General features: G+C 33.0%; 1 protein-coding gene across 1 annotated transcript; it reads left to right on the top strand.

The window, feature by feature from the left end:
• Positions 1-4,154: 4,154 nt before the first annotated feature.
• On the top strand, positions 4,155-5,876 carry LOC130799001 (cysteine protease XCP2-like). Its single transcript, XM_057662105.1, has 3 exons — positions 4,155-4,710; positions 4,975-5,351; positions 5,480-5,876. Exons 1-3 carry the CDS (start codon positions 4,224-4,226, stop codon positions 5,693-5,695), a joined length of 1,080 nt encoding a protein of 359 aa, XP_057518088.1. The 5' UTR covers positions 4,155-4,223; the 3' UTR covers positions 5,696-5,876.
• Positions 5,877-17,819: the final 11,943 nt, after the last annotated feature.

Here is a 17,819-nt window from a genome sequence, read left to right as displayed (position 1 = left end):
AACTAATCTTAATTTTTATTGTAATAATTTAAATAAAAAACTATAGATAATGTTTTTTTACATGTGAATATATATTTAAATATTTGTGCATTGCACAGGTTATTATACTAGTAGTCTAATAAATAAAAACAATTTTTCTATAAATAAATTGGTTCTTATGTTTTAAAATGGTCAAGTTGTTTTTTAGTTAAAATTAAGTATATTTATCCGTTGTTGTAACACCCTATTAAAATATTGATTACAAAAACTTAATTCATTATTTAATAAATTAGTCGACTAAATATATTAATTATTATTCGAGTATACCTTTGTTGTGCGACGTCTCGTAGCGTAACAAGTTTATCGCCTAACGATTCTTGCGTCTAACAATTAAAACGGATAATCACTTAATTAAATTAAAATAAATAAATAAATAAAGGCCGGTCACTTGGAGGATTTAGAGGAGTCATATTATTCCTCTCTAATTTGCAAAAGTTATGGTAATTAAGCTAGGTAATTAACGTAAGGTTTAAACACTCTTAATTAGGCTTTAAAGAGTCAATAGACATTTGAATTTTACTAAAAAAATTCAGAAATTTCCTCACCATTTTTCTCCATATTTTTGGCCATTTAGAGAAAAAAAAATAAAAGTGAGAAAAAAAATTTTAAGTGTTGTTTTTGGTGTTTAATTGTGCAATTCAATCCTAAAATTTTAAAAATCGTAAGTCCTTGATTCTTTTACAAAGTTTTAATTTGTTAAAAGAATAATTGTTCATAAAATCATAAGCATATTATTATTATTATTATTATTATTATTATTATTGTTATTGTTATTGTTATTGTTATTGTTATTGTTATTGTATTAATTTTATTTTTTTTATTATAAGGGTAATTCATTTCATAAAGAAAAATTTTACAAGAAATTGATAAGGAGATGAGCAACAAACTGATCACCCATACCCTTTTGAATACAAAAACTAGTTTATGAAAGATGTATGGCTTATATTTGGTGCTACTTGAGTTACTCAAAGAAAACGATAAAATTCTTGATAATCAATCAAGCACGTCTTCACCTAACTCTTCGAAGGTGGAGAAAGCAAATGGGATGAATTTATAGTGAATCTTCTCACACTTGTTATTATTATCACTCCTCCTATTATTATTAATATATTTAATATTATTATTATTATTATTATTATTATTATTATTATTATTATTATTATTATTATTATTATTATTATTATTATTATTGTCATGGTATTATTTATTTATTTATTTATTTAAATTATTCACGTTATATTACTTAAGTACCCCTTGACCTTTCGGGTTGACTTTGACTTTTGGTCAACGGGCTTTTTCTGGATTCCCCATCTTCCTTGAATGGCCCATGGGCCAATTATCTCTAAAAACCCTAACTTCCCATAAGGGAATGACCATCAAGTTGACTCACCTCCCCACTCTCCCACAATGCATGGTTCTCCTTGTTTGGTAACTTTCCACTTCCCCTTAATTGCATGGTAATCCTTCTTCCATGGGAACTAACTGCCCATGTCTCCCATGATCTTCAACTCCCACTCTCTGATGTAACTTCCTCCTTGAGCATTATAAAAAGGGACAGACATCAGAGAGGAGGGGACATCTGAAAAATAATCTACAAGAGCCTTACTTATTCTCTACTTCCTTTTCAACTCCATTAGCCTACCAAAATTCAGTAACATCCACCGCAATATCTCGCATTCAGTTTATAATCACTCACTACATATTATCATATCCACGTTCTAACTTGAGCGTCGGAGGGGTTTTCCGGGAGATCACCCCCCGGACAAGGCTAACGTGTTGTTTCGCAGGAATTCAAGCCGCTTCCTTCCACAAGTTGCTCCTCTTGATCACACTTCCACCTATCTCCAGGTATTTTAAGTGTCTTTTATACTTCCTCGTTTCACAATCGAAACAATTATTATTATTATGAGAATGATATTTCATTTCAGAGATAGTCAAATATCATTCTCATAAAAAAACACTACTTTTCATTTGTTATTATTAGTTTTATTCAGATTTTAGTTATTTTCTAAATTAAATAATTATATAAATATTTATGATTCAACTTTACATAATTTATTTTAAGACAATAAAATAATTATTTAGCAAACTAACATTTTTTTAACTTTAGTAGTTTAAATATTAAATAAGAATTTTAAAATAATAAAGTAAATTCATATATTTGAATTTGAAAATCAATTCACTGATCTTAGTATAAAATAGACATTGATCACTTTACATGGTACAAATGTAGGAACTCATAGATGTAAAATGTGAAAAATATATAACAACAATTGTTAAACATGTAGCACTCAAGAAAATAAATATGTATATTATAAATGAAGATGGTAAATTTAGTTTATCTTTTGGAATTTTCCGGTCTTTTTAATAGATTGTATGATATGATGTATGTGATGATATTCAAATTATTTAGTTTATGAAGATGGTAAATTTATAGTATATAATAAATTCACATTAATAAATTATCTAATATAACTCAATCTAAGCAATAATCATTCAGTTTATTATGTTTTTAAAAATAGTAATAAAGTCAATTTAATTAATTTTTAGAATAACTAAAAATAACATGTTGATTAATCACTTGCCACGTGAACCAAAATTAACCAATAAAATCATTCCATCTTGTCGAGCTTCATGAGGATGTGACGTGAAATTTTTCAGTCAATCGATTGTATGATTTCTCGAGCTTCATGAGGATGATACGTGAAATTTTCCATTTTTTAATAGATTGTATGACTTGATGAACTGCATGAAGATGAAAATTTTCGGTCTATTTAATAGATTGTATCATATATTCAAGTCATTTAAATTATAAGTATGTTGAATGTACGGTGTATAATAAATTTAAATAAATAATTTATCTAATATAGCTCAATTTAAGTCATAATGATTTAGTTTGTTCTGTTTTAAAAAATGGTAAAAAAACTCAATTTAATTAATTTTTAGAATTGCTAAAAATGACAGGTTTATTAATTACTTGCCACGTAAGCCAACATTATTTAATAAAATCATTTCATCTTGTCGAGCTCCATGAGGATGACACATGAAAATTTAGTCTTTTTAGTATATTGTATGATGTATGGTGTATAATAAATTTAAATAAATAATATATCTAATATAGCTCAATTTAAGCCATAATGATTTAGTTTATTCTGTTTTTTTAAAAATGGTTAAAAAAAAAAAAAAAAAAAAAAAAAAAAAAAACTCAATTTAATTAATTTTTGGAATAGTTAAAAATGACAGGTTTGTTAATTACTTGCCAGGTAAGCCAACAACCAATAAAATCATTTCATCTTGTCGAGTTCCATGAGGATGACACATGAAATTTTCCAATTTTTTTAGTATATTGTATGATTAGATACTTCTAATTAGTCCACTTAAATTTAGATTAATAGTGTGCTAGCACCGAGAAAAATAATGAAAGTAGAAACAACTTTTTTCTATTTTCACTTTTAGTCAGTTATTCCTATTTGACTACCACACCTATTTATAATAAAAGGTTAAAATCCTAATTTGATAGCTTATTTTCAAATAACCCCTAATATTTAACTATTAAGGATGATAGAGTACTTCACCTTAATATTACTAATTTATTTTAAATTGATCTTTTATCTATTTTATGTGTCCTCTTAGAATTATAGATTTAATTCTATTTGGTCCAATCTCATTAATCCAAAACCGTACTTTATTCTCTAATAGTCAATGTTCGCATATTAAATGTACAATTTATATCTTCATATTAATTCTATATGATTTTAATATGTGTTGTTAGATTATTTTTCGAAAATAATTTTTCACAATTAAATTTAAACTTTATATTGCGTTGTTTCCTTTACTTATTATCTATATAACAAATCGCTCATTAGAAGCACATCGCTATATGAGTCTGTCGTTCCATGTATATAAATTGTTCATTTTACATTATACAAAGCCATGCTTGGACTCCAAGCTTTTGCTGTCACAAGAACTATTCTTTAAGACTCAGTATGACCAACAGACAAGAAATTACCAACTTTACTTGAAAGCAAGTTTTATCTTACAATAAACTAAATTATTATAGGCCGTATTAGTAACTATTATTTTCATGAATCTATAAATATACAGCTCCATTTCTTCATGTTATCATCCCTATTTCCTATTATTAAGTTACTCTTCTACGCACTTACAAGAAACAATTCTGTTCTATGATGGCTTTTTTAAGATACATAGTCCTTTCGTTAACGATCTCGTTGTTAGCCTCTAAGGGTGCCATTGCCGGGAATGATCATCTACACGACGACCACCATTTCTCGATCTTGGGCTATGCGGCTCATGATCTATCATGCATCGATAGGTTAATAAGGCTATTTGAGTCATGGATGGAGAGACATGGCAAGATGTACCACAGCATTGAAGAGAAGTTGCATAGGTTTGAGGTGTTTAGAGATAATTTAGATCACATTGATGAGACCAACAAAAAGAATAATAATTATTGGTTGGGCCTAAATGAGTTTGCTGATATGACTCATGATGAGTTCAAGCAAAAGTATTTGGGGCTTAAGGCTGACTTGCCCAAAAGTGGTAAGGCCTCTGAGTTCAGTTATAAGGATGTCCAATTTGAGGCCCTGCCCAAATCTGTTGATTGGAGGAAAAAGGGTGCTGTCACTCCTGTCAAAAATCAAGGTTCTTGTGGTATGTATACTTGTCACATTAATGCTTTAGATTTGGTTCGTGCAGCCGACTCTGATCTATATACTTAGGTTGAGTTGAGATTAACACCACTGTCACATGATTCACTAATCTCCTTACGAATCGCGAATCAAAAAAAAGCAAATTATGGTCGGTTTTGGGCTATTTTAGGGTCATTTTGAGCAAATTGCGAATCTATAAAGCGAATTAATTGCGAATCATATTGCACTGATTAAGACTAAGGACTTATTTAACATTGTTATACAGGTAGTTGCTGGGCATTTTCGACAGTGGCAGCAGTAGAAGGAATCAACCAGATCGTGACAGGGAACTTGACATCACTTTCGGAGCAAGAATTGATAGATTGTGACACAACATACAACAATGGTTGCAATGGAGGTTTGATGGACTATGCTTTCCAATACATAATTGGTAACAATGGACTTCGTAAGGAAGATGACTACCCTTACCTTATGGAGGAAGGCACTTGTGATAGTAGCAAGGATGTGAATAAAGTGATCACTATTGATGGGTACCATGATGTCCCGGCTAATGACGAAACAAGCCTAATCAAAGCACTGGCTCATCAGCCAGTTAGTGTTGCTATTGAAGCCTCTGGTAGAGACTTTCAATTCTACAGCGGGGTAATTTATCTTATCTTATCTTATCATTTGTTTGGTTTGAAGGAAAACATTCTGTAACGTTTTGATTGAATTGGTACCTTGACTTGTTAATTATCTAATATTGGTTGACTTTAAAAATACAAATGTAGGGTGTTTTTGATGGACATTGTGGGACAGCATTGGATCATGGAGTAGCAGCCGTTGGATATGGATCAAGTAAGGGCTTGGATTACATCATAGTGAAGAACTCTTGGGGAAGTAAATGGGGAGAGAAAGGGTTCATTAGGATGAAGAGGAATACAGGAAAGTCAGAAGGGAAATGTGGTATTAATAAGATGGCTTCTTATCCTACCAAAAACAAGTGATCAACCATTAATCACACTTGACTGCATTAACTATCCTGCAAATACAGGGAAATATGTATGATTAAGTTAATTGTCTTGCGCTGTTACATCTGTATTTCATTTTATCATTTCTTTTTACATTGTTGAAATTTCTTTGTAATTCAATTTCGTATAAATAAAATGCAATTTTTTTTACTCTTTGTGGATGGACTTAATGGTTTAAATATAATATAATATTCGTTGGGAATCAAAATTCCTCTTTGTTGTTACAAGGGAGCGAACAAAATGTTGTGTAAAACTATCATTTGAACTTTGCTTAGGTGAAAGTCATTTAATGAGTAATGAGATCTTCTATTTGCATTGGTTGAGTTTTGGATCATGATACATTTTCAAGTTTTTAGACTTGTCCATGCCCAAAAAGTAATTTTGGATAAGGTTTTCAACATCTAAAACTCGAAAAAAAAAAATATTTATAGGTGGTTCAAGTAATTACTTAGGGCATATTTGGATTGAAGGTAAATAATTAATAGAGAATAAAAATCAAAGTAGAAAAACAAATGTAACTAATTAGATAGGAAACTAATGAAATTTGATTGTAGAAGAGGTGAGAGAATTAGTCGCAATCTTGCAATATAAGGAGAAAATTATAGAAGAGCTTCCCAACTTCTTTCATTTTAAAGTGAAGACTCAACTCTCTTAAATGATGATAATTCAAAATACATATTGATTAAACAAATAAATTAAGTAATTACATTTAGTTGTTTAAGTTGGTGTAAAATCATATTAGATATAAATTTAATAATTGATACATATGTTTAAGTCCGAATTGTTGGAATATGCTTAAATAACTTAAGCTTATCTTTAAGTTGAATTTATAAGTCTTGAAATTAGTTTCAGTGTCTTGAAAGTGATTATGTTTATAATAAGGTTAGGTTCGTGATTATCTTTGAAATATTTTAATAGGTCAAGGTTTATTAAAATTAACTTTGAAATATTTTAATAGGTCAAGATTCATTAAAATTAATTTTGAATTATTTCAGTAGGTTAAAATATTCAAATTAAGTTTGTATATACGTTTGTTATTAACGTTTGAATATTTTATTTGAATTTAAAATATGTGCTTAAAATAGTTGGATGATTAAATATCCATAGTACAAGCTAAACACGTTTTGTTATTATTAGTACACGTTAATATTTAAATTTAAAATGAGTTATTAAGTTAATCAAAGAGTTTCCTATAAATAAGGAGATATTTTAAATTGATACTATAAATAACAAATGACAATTTAAATTAATGCTTAAAATAGGAATAATTTTGAATATTATTCTACACGTTATTTTATATGGTTTTTGCTGAGTTTTTTTTTTATCTTGTATGAGTTCTAACGTGGCTGTAACACCCCGAGATTTTAATGACGTAATTATTTAATATTTTAATAGTTTTTAAAGATTTTACAAGTATATTTAATTATTTCTGAATTAGTTTTAATAAATTACTTGCATACATGAATTTAAATGTTAACTTAAAATATATATATATATATATATATATATATATATATATATATATATATATATATATATATATATATATATATATATATATATATATATATATATATATATATATATATAAAAGTTAAAAATATAGTTACGATTTCTTAAATAAAGAGGTTCGAATGAAAATGATTATTTATTAAAATGTGTGAGCCCACGAAGGTGAGTCTCTTAGTTGGGTCTCGCAAGATGAATCGAGATAAAAATAAATAAATAAATAAACATACAAATAATAATAATAATAATAATAATAATAATAATAATAATAATAATAATAATAATAATAATGATAATAGCAATAACGATTTCAATTAAAAGTTTTATAAAGTTTATAAGTGTGATGTTGATTTTTGTGTTATTTTTTATTGAATTCTTTTGTGCGTAAGAGTTTGATTGATGAATTGAACATATTCATGATTTAAGGTTTGAAGTGTGAATAGAAATTATGGGATGTGTGTTGATTGTGTATTATGGTTTAATCTTATCATAGGTAATAGAAATAGTGTTATCTTTGAACATGAAATAATTAGAGTTTGATTTAGAAATGAGATTACTAGTAGTGTGTGTTTTGTATGCTACTTTGGTGGTGTGGTGATTAATTGAATAACCTTATAAGCTGTTTTAAGACTTGGTTGATTATTGCTGTGGTAATTAGTAATGATTTTGATTATAGTTGACTATAGAAATGGTTTGGTTGTTAATTGGGAGTTGTAGTTGCTAATTGTTAGTGATTTAATTGTGAGAGTTACTAATACCTCATTAGGTTGTTATTGAAATCATAAATACATAATTGTAATAAGCCATGAACATAGTGTCAACTGTTGAGAATTATTAAAGTTACTTGTATGATGTCTTGATTTTAGTTCTTTCTAGCCTTGGAGAATATAATAAATGATATTGCGATGTGATAACTTTAAGATTCGTCCTTGTCGTCATATTAGCACTACATCAACATTAAGTGTGAATCGTCGCTTTATATTAAGGTGATGTGAACCGTTATAACTCAAAGTTAGTTGGTGTAATGAAACAGTCGACATAATCCTTTTATTCTTTGCCGATGGAAAAACTTGTGTTAATGTACAATTGCCGATTATGCTTGGTGTTGAATGAGATGTGTACATGCTAAAAGTAATTGAAAACTTGTCGTGAATGGATGATAGTGGTTACCTTGGTTTCTAGCTGGTATGACAAAGTAGTTAAGAGAACTTATAAGTTCTATTCCTAACTTGTATAGGTTCCCAGTTTATGAGAGGAAAGTAGACCCTTAGTTGGGTAATTTTTGTAACTTGTGGTCGTGCAGTGACGCTTGCAGGTACGTACACGCAGTAATTTATTATCACTAGTGGAAAAAAACGTATTTGCTGCTCATCATTTGCTGCGGTTTTTGTATATTCGCAGCAATAAATTGGAAAAAGATTTGAAAAAAAAAAACAACTAATTGCTGCGGTTATCTGTAGGACCGCAGCAAATAAGCCAAAATAACCGTTCAAATTCAGCACAATTAAAAAACAAAGCATTTATTGCTGCGGTTGGCTAGTGACCGCAGCAAATAACCGTTGTAATATTGTATACAACACGGTTCTTCATCACAGCCCGCCATTTTTTTTCACAAAACTCGACTACATACACAACGTTTCCTCTTCTCAAACCCATTGAAAAACTGTTCGTGCATTTGCTTGTTCTTCTGTGTTCATCTTCATTTTTATTCACAAACCTAGAAATCAAACTGTTGTTCACAAACCGTTGTTCATTCAAAACCGTTGATCTACTGTGTTCATTCAAAAACCGTTGTTCACAAACGTTTGCTTGCTGTTTCGTGCATTTGCTTGTTCATCTGCGTGTGTGTGCATTCTTCAAAACCGTTTGAAACCAAAGGCATTTGCTTGTTCATCTTCAAAACTCATGAATTAAGGTATTATTTCTCTTTTTTATATGATTGTTCATCTTCAAAACTTATGTGGATTGTTCATCTTCTTTATTCGTTTATTCACTGATTTGTTTTTTGAAGTTTTTCTAATTTTGCTGTTGTTGTGACCTTTTAATTGTTATTCAACCAAAATTTTGTTGGCTGTCGCTGCTTGCTTCTGTCTTGCTTCTTGGTGAATCACGTTTATTGTAGTACATGATGATAGATACCACTTACTAGATAGACTATGGCATGTATTGTGATTTGGTTATAGTTGTGTTAGAGAACTACCCACTTGTGATCATCGTAGAATTAAAATTGTGATTTAACATTTCGTAAAGGTGCAAAGTCATGAATTTGATTAATGACACAGACAAAAACTCCAAATGATCATGAAAAGAACACGAAACAACCACAAACACTTAAACAATTCTGATCTAGCAAACTGTCGAGCAGCCCTCCTTCAGCTCAGCCTCTAGGAGTCCACGGGGATTGTTAGAATGGTTTTAGGACCTTGATAGCAAGATCCAAGTACCAAGATTCCATTTCCACTTTAGCCTAGGTCCTGGATGCATAGGTTTGGTCTCCACGTGTCGTGCAAGGTGGTCTGGTCACTAGTTTGCTGCTGTGTCAATTTCGCGCGTAAAGTAGGACAAACATGGTTTGTTATGCACGAAACTTGGCACACAACACTATTTGGCATATATTATTGTGTTGAAATGGTTAGAATTGAAAATAATAGTAATATTCTAGAAATTAGGTGTTAAGTTGCGATTTTAAGGGTTTTTAAGCGTTTTTGTCAATTTCGCGCGTAAAGTAGGTCAAACCTTATTTGTTATGCACGAAACTTGGCACACAACACTATTTGGCATATATTATTGTGTTGAAATGGTTAGAATTTAAAATAATAGTCATATGCTAGAAATTAGGTGTTAAGTTGCGATTTTAAGGGTTTTTAAGCGTTTTTGTCAATTTCGCGCGTAAAGTAGCTCAAACTTGGTTTGTTTTGCACGAAACTTGGCACACAACACTATTTGGTATATATTATTGTGTAGAAGTTGTTAGTATTGAAAATCATAGTCATATTCTAGAATTTACGTGTTAAGTTACGATTTTATGCGTTTTTAACCGTTTTTGACACTGACATCTATATTCTCTTAGTGCTTTCAACAACCTTCTTCTTTCGTTGACTGCGGCTACTACGCGCTGAAGTATATGGACGATATTATAAAATCCGTGAAGGACTTTGGAGTCGAAAATATAGATGCCGTAAGTATTTGTTATGTTCTTAATTAAATATATTATTGGTAAAATATAATGTTTCTATATTAATATTTTATTTATATATTATATATAGGTTTTAAACGGCATTCCGAGGGAAACACGCCCTTTCAGAAGTGAAGAGATGCGCGAATTAAAAGACAAGATTGCCGCGTATCTTGCTAATATTTGTCCTTGATAAATTGTAATTAGTATAGATTATTTTTTATACTTTAATGTATATTATATATATATATATATATATATATATATATATATATATATATATATATATATATATATATATATATATATATATATATATATATATATATATATATATATATATATATATGTACGTATATAATATTATATTACATATACGAGCGAGAGTTTATTATTACAAAGAGATTATTGTTGATTATCTGTGATTATCATTGAATTAATCACTGTTATTACATTGTATTATTATTGGATTATTATAAGGATAAAACGAAAAAAAGAAAAAAAAATTGAAGTATTTGCTGCGGTTTTTCCCCTGACCACAGCAAATAACCCACCATATTTGCTGCGATTTTTGCCCTGAACACAGCAAATAACCCACCATATTTGCTGTGGTTTTTGCCCCTGACCGCAGCAAATAATGCCCTTATTTGCTGCGATTTTGAACCGCAGCATTTAAAGTAGGACATTTGCTGCTATCACTATTGCTGGGGGCCAAAACCGCAGCAAATAAGGGCAAAAAAACCGCAGCAAACGATGTTTTTTTCCACTAGTGTATCATGTTTATCGTTACAAAGTATTATCAATATTTCATGATTATATACATCGTATTAGAATTATAGAGCGTCAGAAAGTAAACTATGTTAGCGTATAGTCATAATAGTGATATAGGCAAGTTGAATGAAACCATTAGGAGACTATGAGAACAGATTTCTAAATAGTAGAGAACGCACCATGGTTGTGTGTGGTATTGAAGTGATTTCCTACTTATTGAGCCTTGATTTATGATTAGTTGGCGTGACTCAACTGGATTATGTCCGGTTGATTTAATAGTCCCCTAGGTGAGATTCGACGGGACCACCGTAAGGGGGGTATGAGAATGCTTGGGTCATTAGGCGCCGAGTGGCCGATACCGCCCCTTGACCGAGGTGTTACCATGAGGGCCTTGCAAACCCTAATATGGTGGCCTCTTCATTGGTTTAGTACCCCTGTGTGTTAGTTTTTTTCGAAGGTAGGACCCGAGCGGGTCAGTTGGAGGGGGCATGAGCTCATACTTTGCCATGGGCGCCGGGAGGCCGATAACGCCCTTGGCCGTGTCACTATGCCATGAATAGAGAAAAGATCCACTACCCTTGAATATCCTTCGAGAGATTAGTAGTTTGAAAGAGGAAATTTTGAGTAAATAGAGGTGTTTAGACAGATGAGTAGACTCGCTATTGTCATACTATATCGTTGTCTATAGTTTTGCTCAATGACTCTAATCGTTATAAGTTCATTAATTACTGACTTGTATGTGTTTGTTGTTGTTTGCTCATGACTCTCTATGATGTTCCTGCTATGACACATCTGACTATGGTCATTATGTTGAGCAGCAGGAGGATCATAGCTTGACATGACAGGTATAGGAGCTTCTTTTGCTTTGCATTGGGGGAAAGAGCGGAGTACGGTCGTAGCAATTGTGTACAAATGGTCCAATGCTTGTAGCTTCTATATTACTTGAAAAGTTTTCCTTTGGGATGTATAATTTCTTTTGTGTAGAGCCATGTGACTACTTGTATGATCCACAGGTACACTGTGTAGTTTTTGGATGTATAGTATTGAGAATACTCCTTTAGCATCCGTCAGATCGATGCGTTAACACTGGAACCACGATCCACATTAGAGTTGATGATTTGAGAAGCCGACGATGATTCTTTCCGTCGTGACATATTCTTGAAGGCATTAAAGGCCTTATATTATTATAGTTCTGTTATCCAATTATATATTCTTGTCACATCCTCAGTTTTCAGCAGAGATGCTGCCGAAATTTCCACTTACTCACCTTTTTAATTAATCTTTAGCGTTTATTTTAGTTATGTTCTCTTTTCTGTTTATGTAACACCCGAATTTCCTCCATTCCTTCACGATTTTAGTTTCGTTTAAGGGGTTGGAAATTCAGGGGTGTTACAGTGGCAGCACATCATTGGTTGTTAAAAACAAATTACAGCACACAATGACGAAATTAGATGTGCTGTCTAGGTTGCACTAAAACGGACACGGACACGGACACGACACGGGTACGGAAAAACGCCAATTTAAAAATGGCGGACACGGGGACACGAAAATGGTAATATAATAAATATATCAAATTAAAGATATTTCATTTTATTTTAAAGTCTTTAATTTCGACGTTAGAGTTATCAAATCAAAATTTAAAATGATCAATTATATATAAAGTAATTAATTAAATGATCAGTTATTATTTTGTAGAATAAATTAATAAAAGTTTTTAATTTTAATCTAAAAGTAATTTTTCTTAAAGCTTTCTATTTTCACATTAAAAAATTGAATTAACGCTTTAAAATGATCAATTAAATTACCAATTAAAACTAAAAGAAATCAATTTTAACTTAAAAGACATCAAAATATATCAATAATAACTAGAATCGGGAGATTAGCGTATTTCTAGAATGATACTATAAGTCGAAGTTGTGTCCTGTTGGTGTCAGAATTTCAACAAATTGGCGATCTTCCCGCTAATTCGACGCCATTTTAGCCCACTGCAGTAATATCAAGTCTTTCACGAGTCGCAATGTCAGCAGAACAAGAAATTTCTTCTAATTCCTCTTAAATTCTCCTTCCTATTCGACGATGCCTTGAATCCTTCTCCAAGGTTCCATTGATTTTTAGGGATTCTTTGATTGGATTCGAACAACCCACAACCCACAATAAAATTAGTCAGCAGCAGTTGCAGCACCGACTTCGAGTGCTTGTCTGTGATGGAGGAGCAGCTGTCGGTGGCGGTGGCGCGATGGAGGTGGAGGAAGAGGTGTACAGTTTTTAGGGTTAGAGGAGTGACAGGTTGAGAACAAGAGAGGGAATTGCAATTGAGAGGGAAATGGAATTCGAGAACCTTCTGCCTGCTGTAGTACTCAGTTTTCAATTTTTTATTCTTTTTTATTTTTTTATTTTTTTTAAATAACACACGTGTCCTTGGCGTGTCCTTTGCCGTGTCCGTGCCGTGTCCTTGCCGTGTCCACGTGTCCGAAAAAATATTAAAATATTGGACACTTCATTTGGCGTGTCGGACACAGATTTTCGCGTGTCCGTGTCCGACACGTGTCCGACACGCGAGTTGACTGCCGTGTCCGTGTTTCGCAGTGTGCTGCCAATGCAACGTCAGTTTGATTTAAAGCTCAAGGTCTTAAAGACTAGCACAGAATACCCAGATCAACGAAATTAATGGATGAAGTTTTCTTGCTCTTCAAGGATATGTTGAGGCGTGACATATATAAATACAAGGCTTCATTTCAGAATTAAGGATGCACCTCTTCTTGAAACTTTCTCTCTTGACTTAAGATCGAATATTTTCTAAGTGTTCAAAAGAGTTGTAATTTGTAGTTCATATAACTCTTATAATTTGTAATAGGCTTAAGTGTTAAAAAGAGTTAGATTATTTTATAGTTTAATACGCCTAACTTAGAATACTTTTCAAAGTGTTCAACTTGTAATCTCTATTGTGAGATTGAGATTTGCTTTTATTAAAGGGACTTGTAAGACGTTTCTTCAAGGGGAAGAACGTGGTGAGAGAAGATAGTGAGATGTTCTAGTTTGTCTTAAAGTCTGTTAATAAAAGGCGTTGAAATCCTACGGGTTGAAAGAGAACCCATAGGCGGGGAGTAGGTTGTTTAGAACCGAACCTCGTTAACATATCATGTGTTATTCTATAATTTTATTTTCCGCACACACGTTATAGTTTTGCAAATCGACCTAAAATTGTCTCAGAAAACAGTTTTGAAAGGTCACTCAATCTCTTGAGATATTCTTCTAGACAAAAATTTTAAACGCTCATATTCTCTATTCACCCCCTCTAGAAAGTATTCGACCTCCTATCAACTTTCATAAAGTATAAATTTACGCTAGGGGTAAATGGGAATCTACTTTTTCTCCATATGAGAGAAATGTTTTTTTCATTTGCATCAGTACTTACCATTATTTCATTAGTTTGACTTTTTTACTTCATTTAACATTTACACTCAATCTAAATATGCTCTTAGGAATTAATCTATTCATCCAATAGTTACATGAATAGTGAGTTCCCAATGCAAATTTTTGATCCCCAATGAATGACACAAAACAGATAAAATTCACACTTGATGTCTGTATATAGCCCTAGATACTTCATACTTTTTAACTACTCGGTGAATAGTATTGGTTATTTGTTATTAAGATCTCCAAAGATTAATGAATGGCATTATAGCTTGCTTTTGTACGTGACTAAGAGGCCTTACACCAGCATAAGATGGTATGGCAAACATGACATTACTTGAATTTTATGGCAATAATCAGTACATCCAAGTCTGCTTGCTGAACACACGAAATTCCGTCTTTTAACTGTCCATTTACGACATTCTTTAAGATAAGCATAGTACTGTTTAAGGTTGACTATCATAAAGGTAGGATACACGTGTAGATAAGTTAGATCGTGAGTCAAATTTTCAACCCCACACCTTCTCGTCTTTTTGGCATAGATTGGAAATAAACTTATATGCGTTTTGGGTGATGCTGACAGAAAATGCCTCCTCTATCTAGCAAACGTTTGAGACAACTCTCTTCTAACAACGCACTACGTGAGCTGGTTATGGAACTAGCTGAGGAAAAGAGGTCAAAGTCTAAGCCGACTGCAGAGAAGGCTTCCTCTATGAGCAAGAGAATCTCTCCGAATAAACCTCCTACGTACTCAGGGACTGGAGAACCTGCAGCTTTGGATAGTTGGTTACGAGAATTTGATAAATTGTTCAACGTGGTGCAATGCCCGGAGCACTTGAGGGTAGACCAAGCTGCATTCTACCTTCAAGAAGAGGCAGATTATTGGTGGTCGAATGCAAGAGATAGTGTAATGAGTGATCCCGATAATCCGCTAAGTTGGAAGGATTTCAAGACGATGATTCGAGAAAAGTTTTACCCACCACATATCGCAGAAGTCTAATGAATTTGCTAGGCTTGAGATGGGGGAGATGTCTGTGGATGAATACTATAAGAAATTCATGGAATATGTCAAATACTACCCTGATGACGTACCCACCGAAGAAAAGAAGATGCAAAGATTTGAATTGGGATTAGTGAATCAGGTGCAAGTTCACATTGATAGCGACAGATACACCACTTTGGATGCGATGTATCAGAGAGCTGCTCAAGTCGGAAGCTTGATTAAGATGGACAAGGGAAAAGGGCCCGAGTCTAGTAGTGGGGCAGCCCCTAGTGGGGAAAAGAGGAAAGAGAATTTCCATCAACAACACAGTTTTCATCATAGTAAGAGACATCGAAGCTTCAATGACCAACACTTCAGAAATGGGAGAAATGGTAAGCCTTAGCTGGGAGGTCCTAGTGATCGGAAGGTGGTCAAGGATCGTCATGGCAAGGAAAGAGTCTACTTTTGCTCTAAGTGTCCGAACAATCACCCGGGAAAAGACTGTAGTGGAAATTTGGTAGAGTACAAATATTGTGGCAAGCTGGGACACCGAGAGTATGAGTGCTTTGCAAAGCATGGACATCCAGTTCAACAACATAATGGGCAACAAAGCTCCAGACCAGGGAATTTCAGAAATAACAACAATGGGAACGACCACAGTGGTAGGAAGCTAAACCACCAGAGGGATTGGAATGGAAACCGCACACCTCAAAGTAGCTTCAAGCCTGGAGGACTGAATGGGAACAACATCCGGAATGGCAATGGAGGAGCCAGTACCCCATTGCCAATGGTTAGTACCCCAGTGTGTTATTACTCCAGTGTGTTAGTTTTTCCCGAAGGTAGGACCCGAGAGGGTCAGTTGGAGGGGGCATGAGCTCATACTTTGCCAATGGGCGCCGGGAGGCCGATAACGCCCTTGGCCGTGTTACTATGCCAGGAAGTAGAGAAAAGATCCACTGATAGAAAACTATTCAGTGATAGAAAGTTTATTCATTGATTGAAAGTTATTTAATGGTAGGAGGTTCATTCTTTGGTAGAAAGCTTACGCGTTGATAGAACGTTTACTTTTTGATAAAATATTTACTCTTTGATAGGACATCTACTTATTGATAGAATAGCTTATGCTATTGAGAAATGTGCCTAAGTTAAGTTACCTCAAGGGTATTACGGACTATGATCACATTTACCTTAAGATAGACAAGCTCTATAAGGTCATGTGTTAGGTATTCTGTTAATGCCTTGGTCGAGTTGAGCTATGCGTGTTTTGCAAGAGTTTATGTTTGAAAAGAGGAGCGTGAAGACCTGCATTCTACCCAAGAGAACATGGTTCGGGTTGGAAGGCACGTAATGAAATTAAGAAGTATAAGTGGCCGATAAACGGTTACTATCTGTGCTTGCGTTTTATAAAATCATCTTGTGTTATTTTATGATATATTGCTATCTAGTAGTTGGCCTTATTATATTTGATGCTAGTTACTGACGTGTACGTGTTTGTTTTTATGTTTGTTTGTTGACTTTCTATGATTGTCCTGCTATGACACATTGGCCCTTGGTCTAATGTCGAGCAGCAGGGGGATCATAGACAAGCGTAGCAGGTACTGGAGCTTCTTTTGCATTGCATTGCATTTGGGGAGAGTTATGAGGGCGAAGCATACCCTGTGTCATACCGCTATCTTTCGATTTTGTAGTTTTGTTATCTTTTGTAAACTTTGGTTGTATATGTTTTGTTATGAGGCTTTGCGTCCTCCCTCGTACATATGTATTTCCGCTGCGTAGTTTATAGCTCAGTATGGTTTTAAGAAGTTAAGTCTTTTTAAAACGCAAACGTCGACACTGGAACCACGATCCATGCTTGGCATGTTGATTTGGGAAGCTGGCGACGAATCATTCCGCCGTGACATAGTTTTGTTAGGCCGTTGGTGCCTTTACTTTATTAGCTTCTAAATAACTTGTTTTTCTACAAAGGCGCACATTTTTAAGGCAGATGCTGCCGAAATTTCCACTCACTCATTTTTTTAAAGTTAATAATTAACGTTTATCTAAATTCTTTTCCTTTTTCTTTTATGTAACACCCGAATTTCCTCCCGTCCTTTACGGTTTTGGTTTCGTTAAGGTGTCGGAAATTCTGGGGTGTTACAGGTGGTTACTAGAGCCAGTGGTCCCTATTTTCGACGCTTTGTGTCCTCAAATTCGTTGAGAAATTACTTGAAGTTAGATGTTATTCGTGAGAGTCGGGTAGATATGGGATA

The sequence above is a fragment of the Amaranthus tricolor genome, chromosome 13 (genome assembly GCF_026212465.1).
Source record: "Amaranthus tricolor cultivar Red isolate AtriRed21 chromosome 13, ASM2621246v1, whole genome shotgun sequence".
Taxonomy (NCBI): Eukaryota; Viridiplantae; Streptophyta; class Magnoliopsida; order Caryophyllales; family Amaranthaceae; genus Amaranthus; species Amaranthus tricolor.
Note: the sequence above shows the minus strand (reverse complement) of the source record. Positions and strands in the feature narration are given on the sequence as shown.

Coding starts and splice junctions, on each gene's coding strand:
- LOC130799001 (XM_057662105.1), top strand. CDS start 4,224: ATGATGGCTTTTTTAAGATACATAGTCCTTTCGTTAACGATCTCGTTG. Junction 4,711..4,974: donor CAAAAATCAAGGTTCTTGTG/GTATGTATACTT, acceptor ATTGTTATACAG/GTAGTTGCTGGGCATTTTCG. Junction 5,352..5,479: donor ACTTTCAATTCTACAGCGGG/GTAATTTATCTT, acceptor ATACAAATGTAG/GGTGTTTTTGATGGACATTG.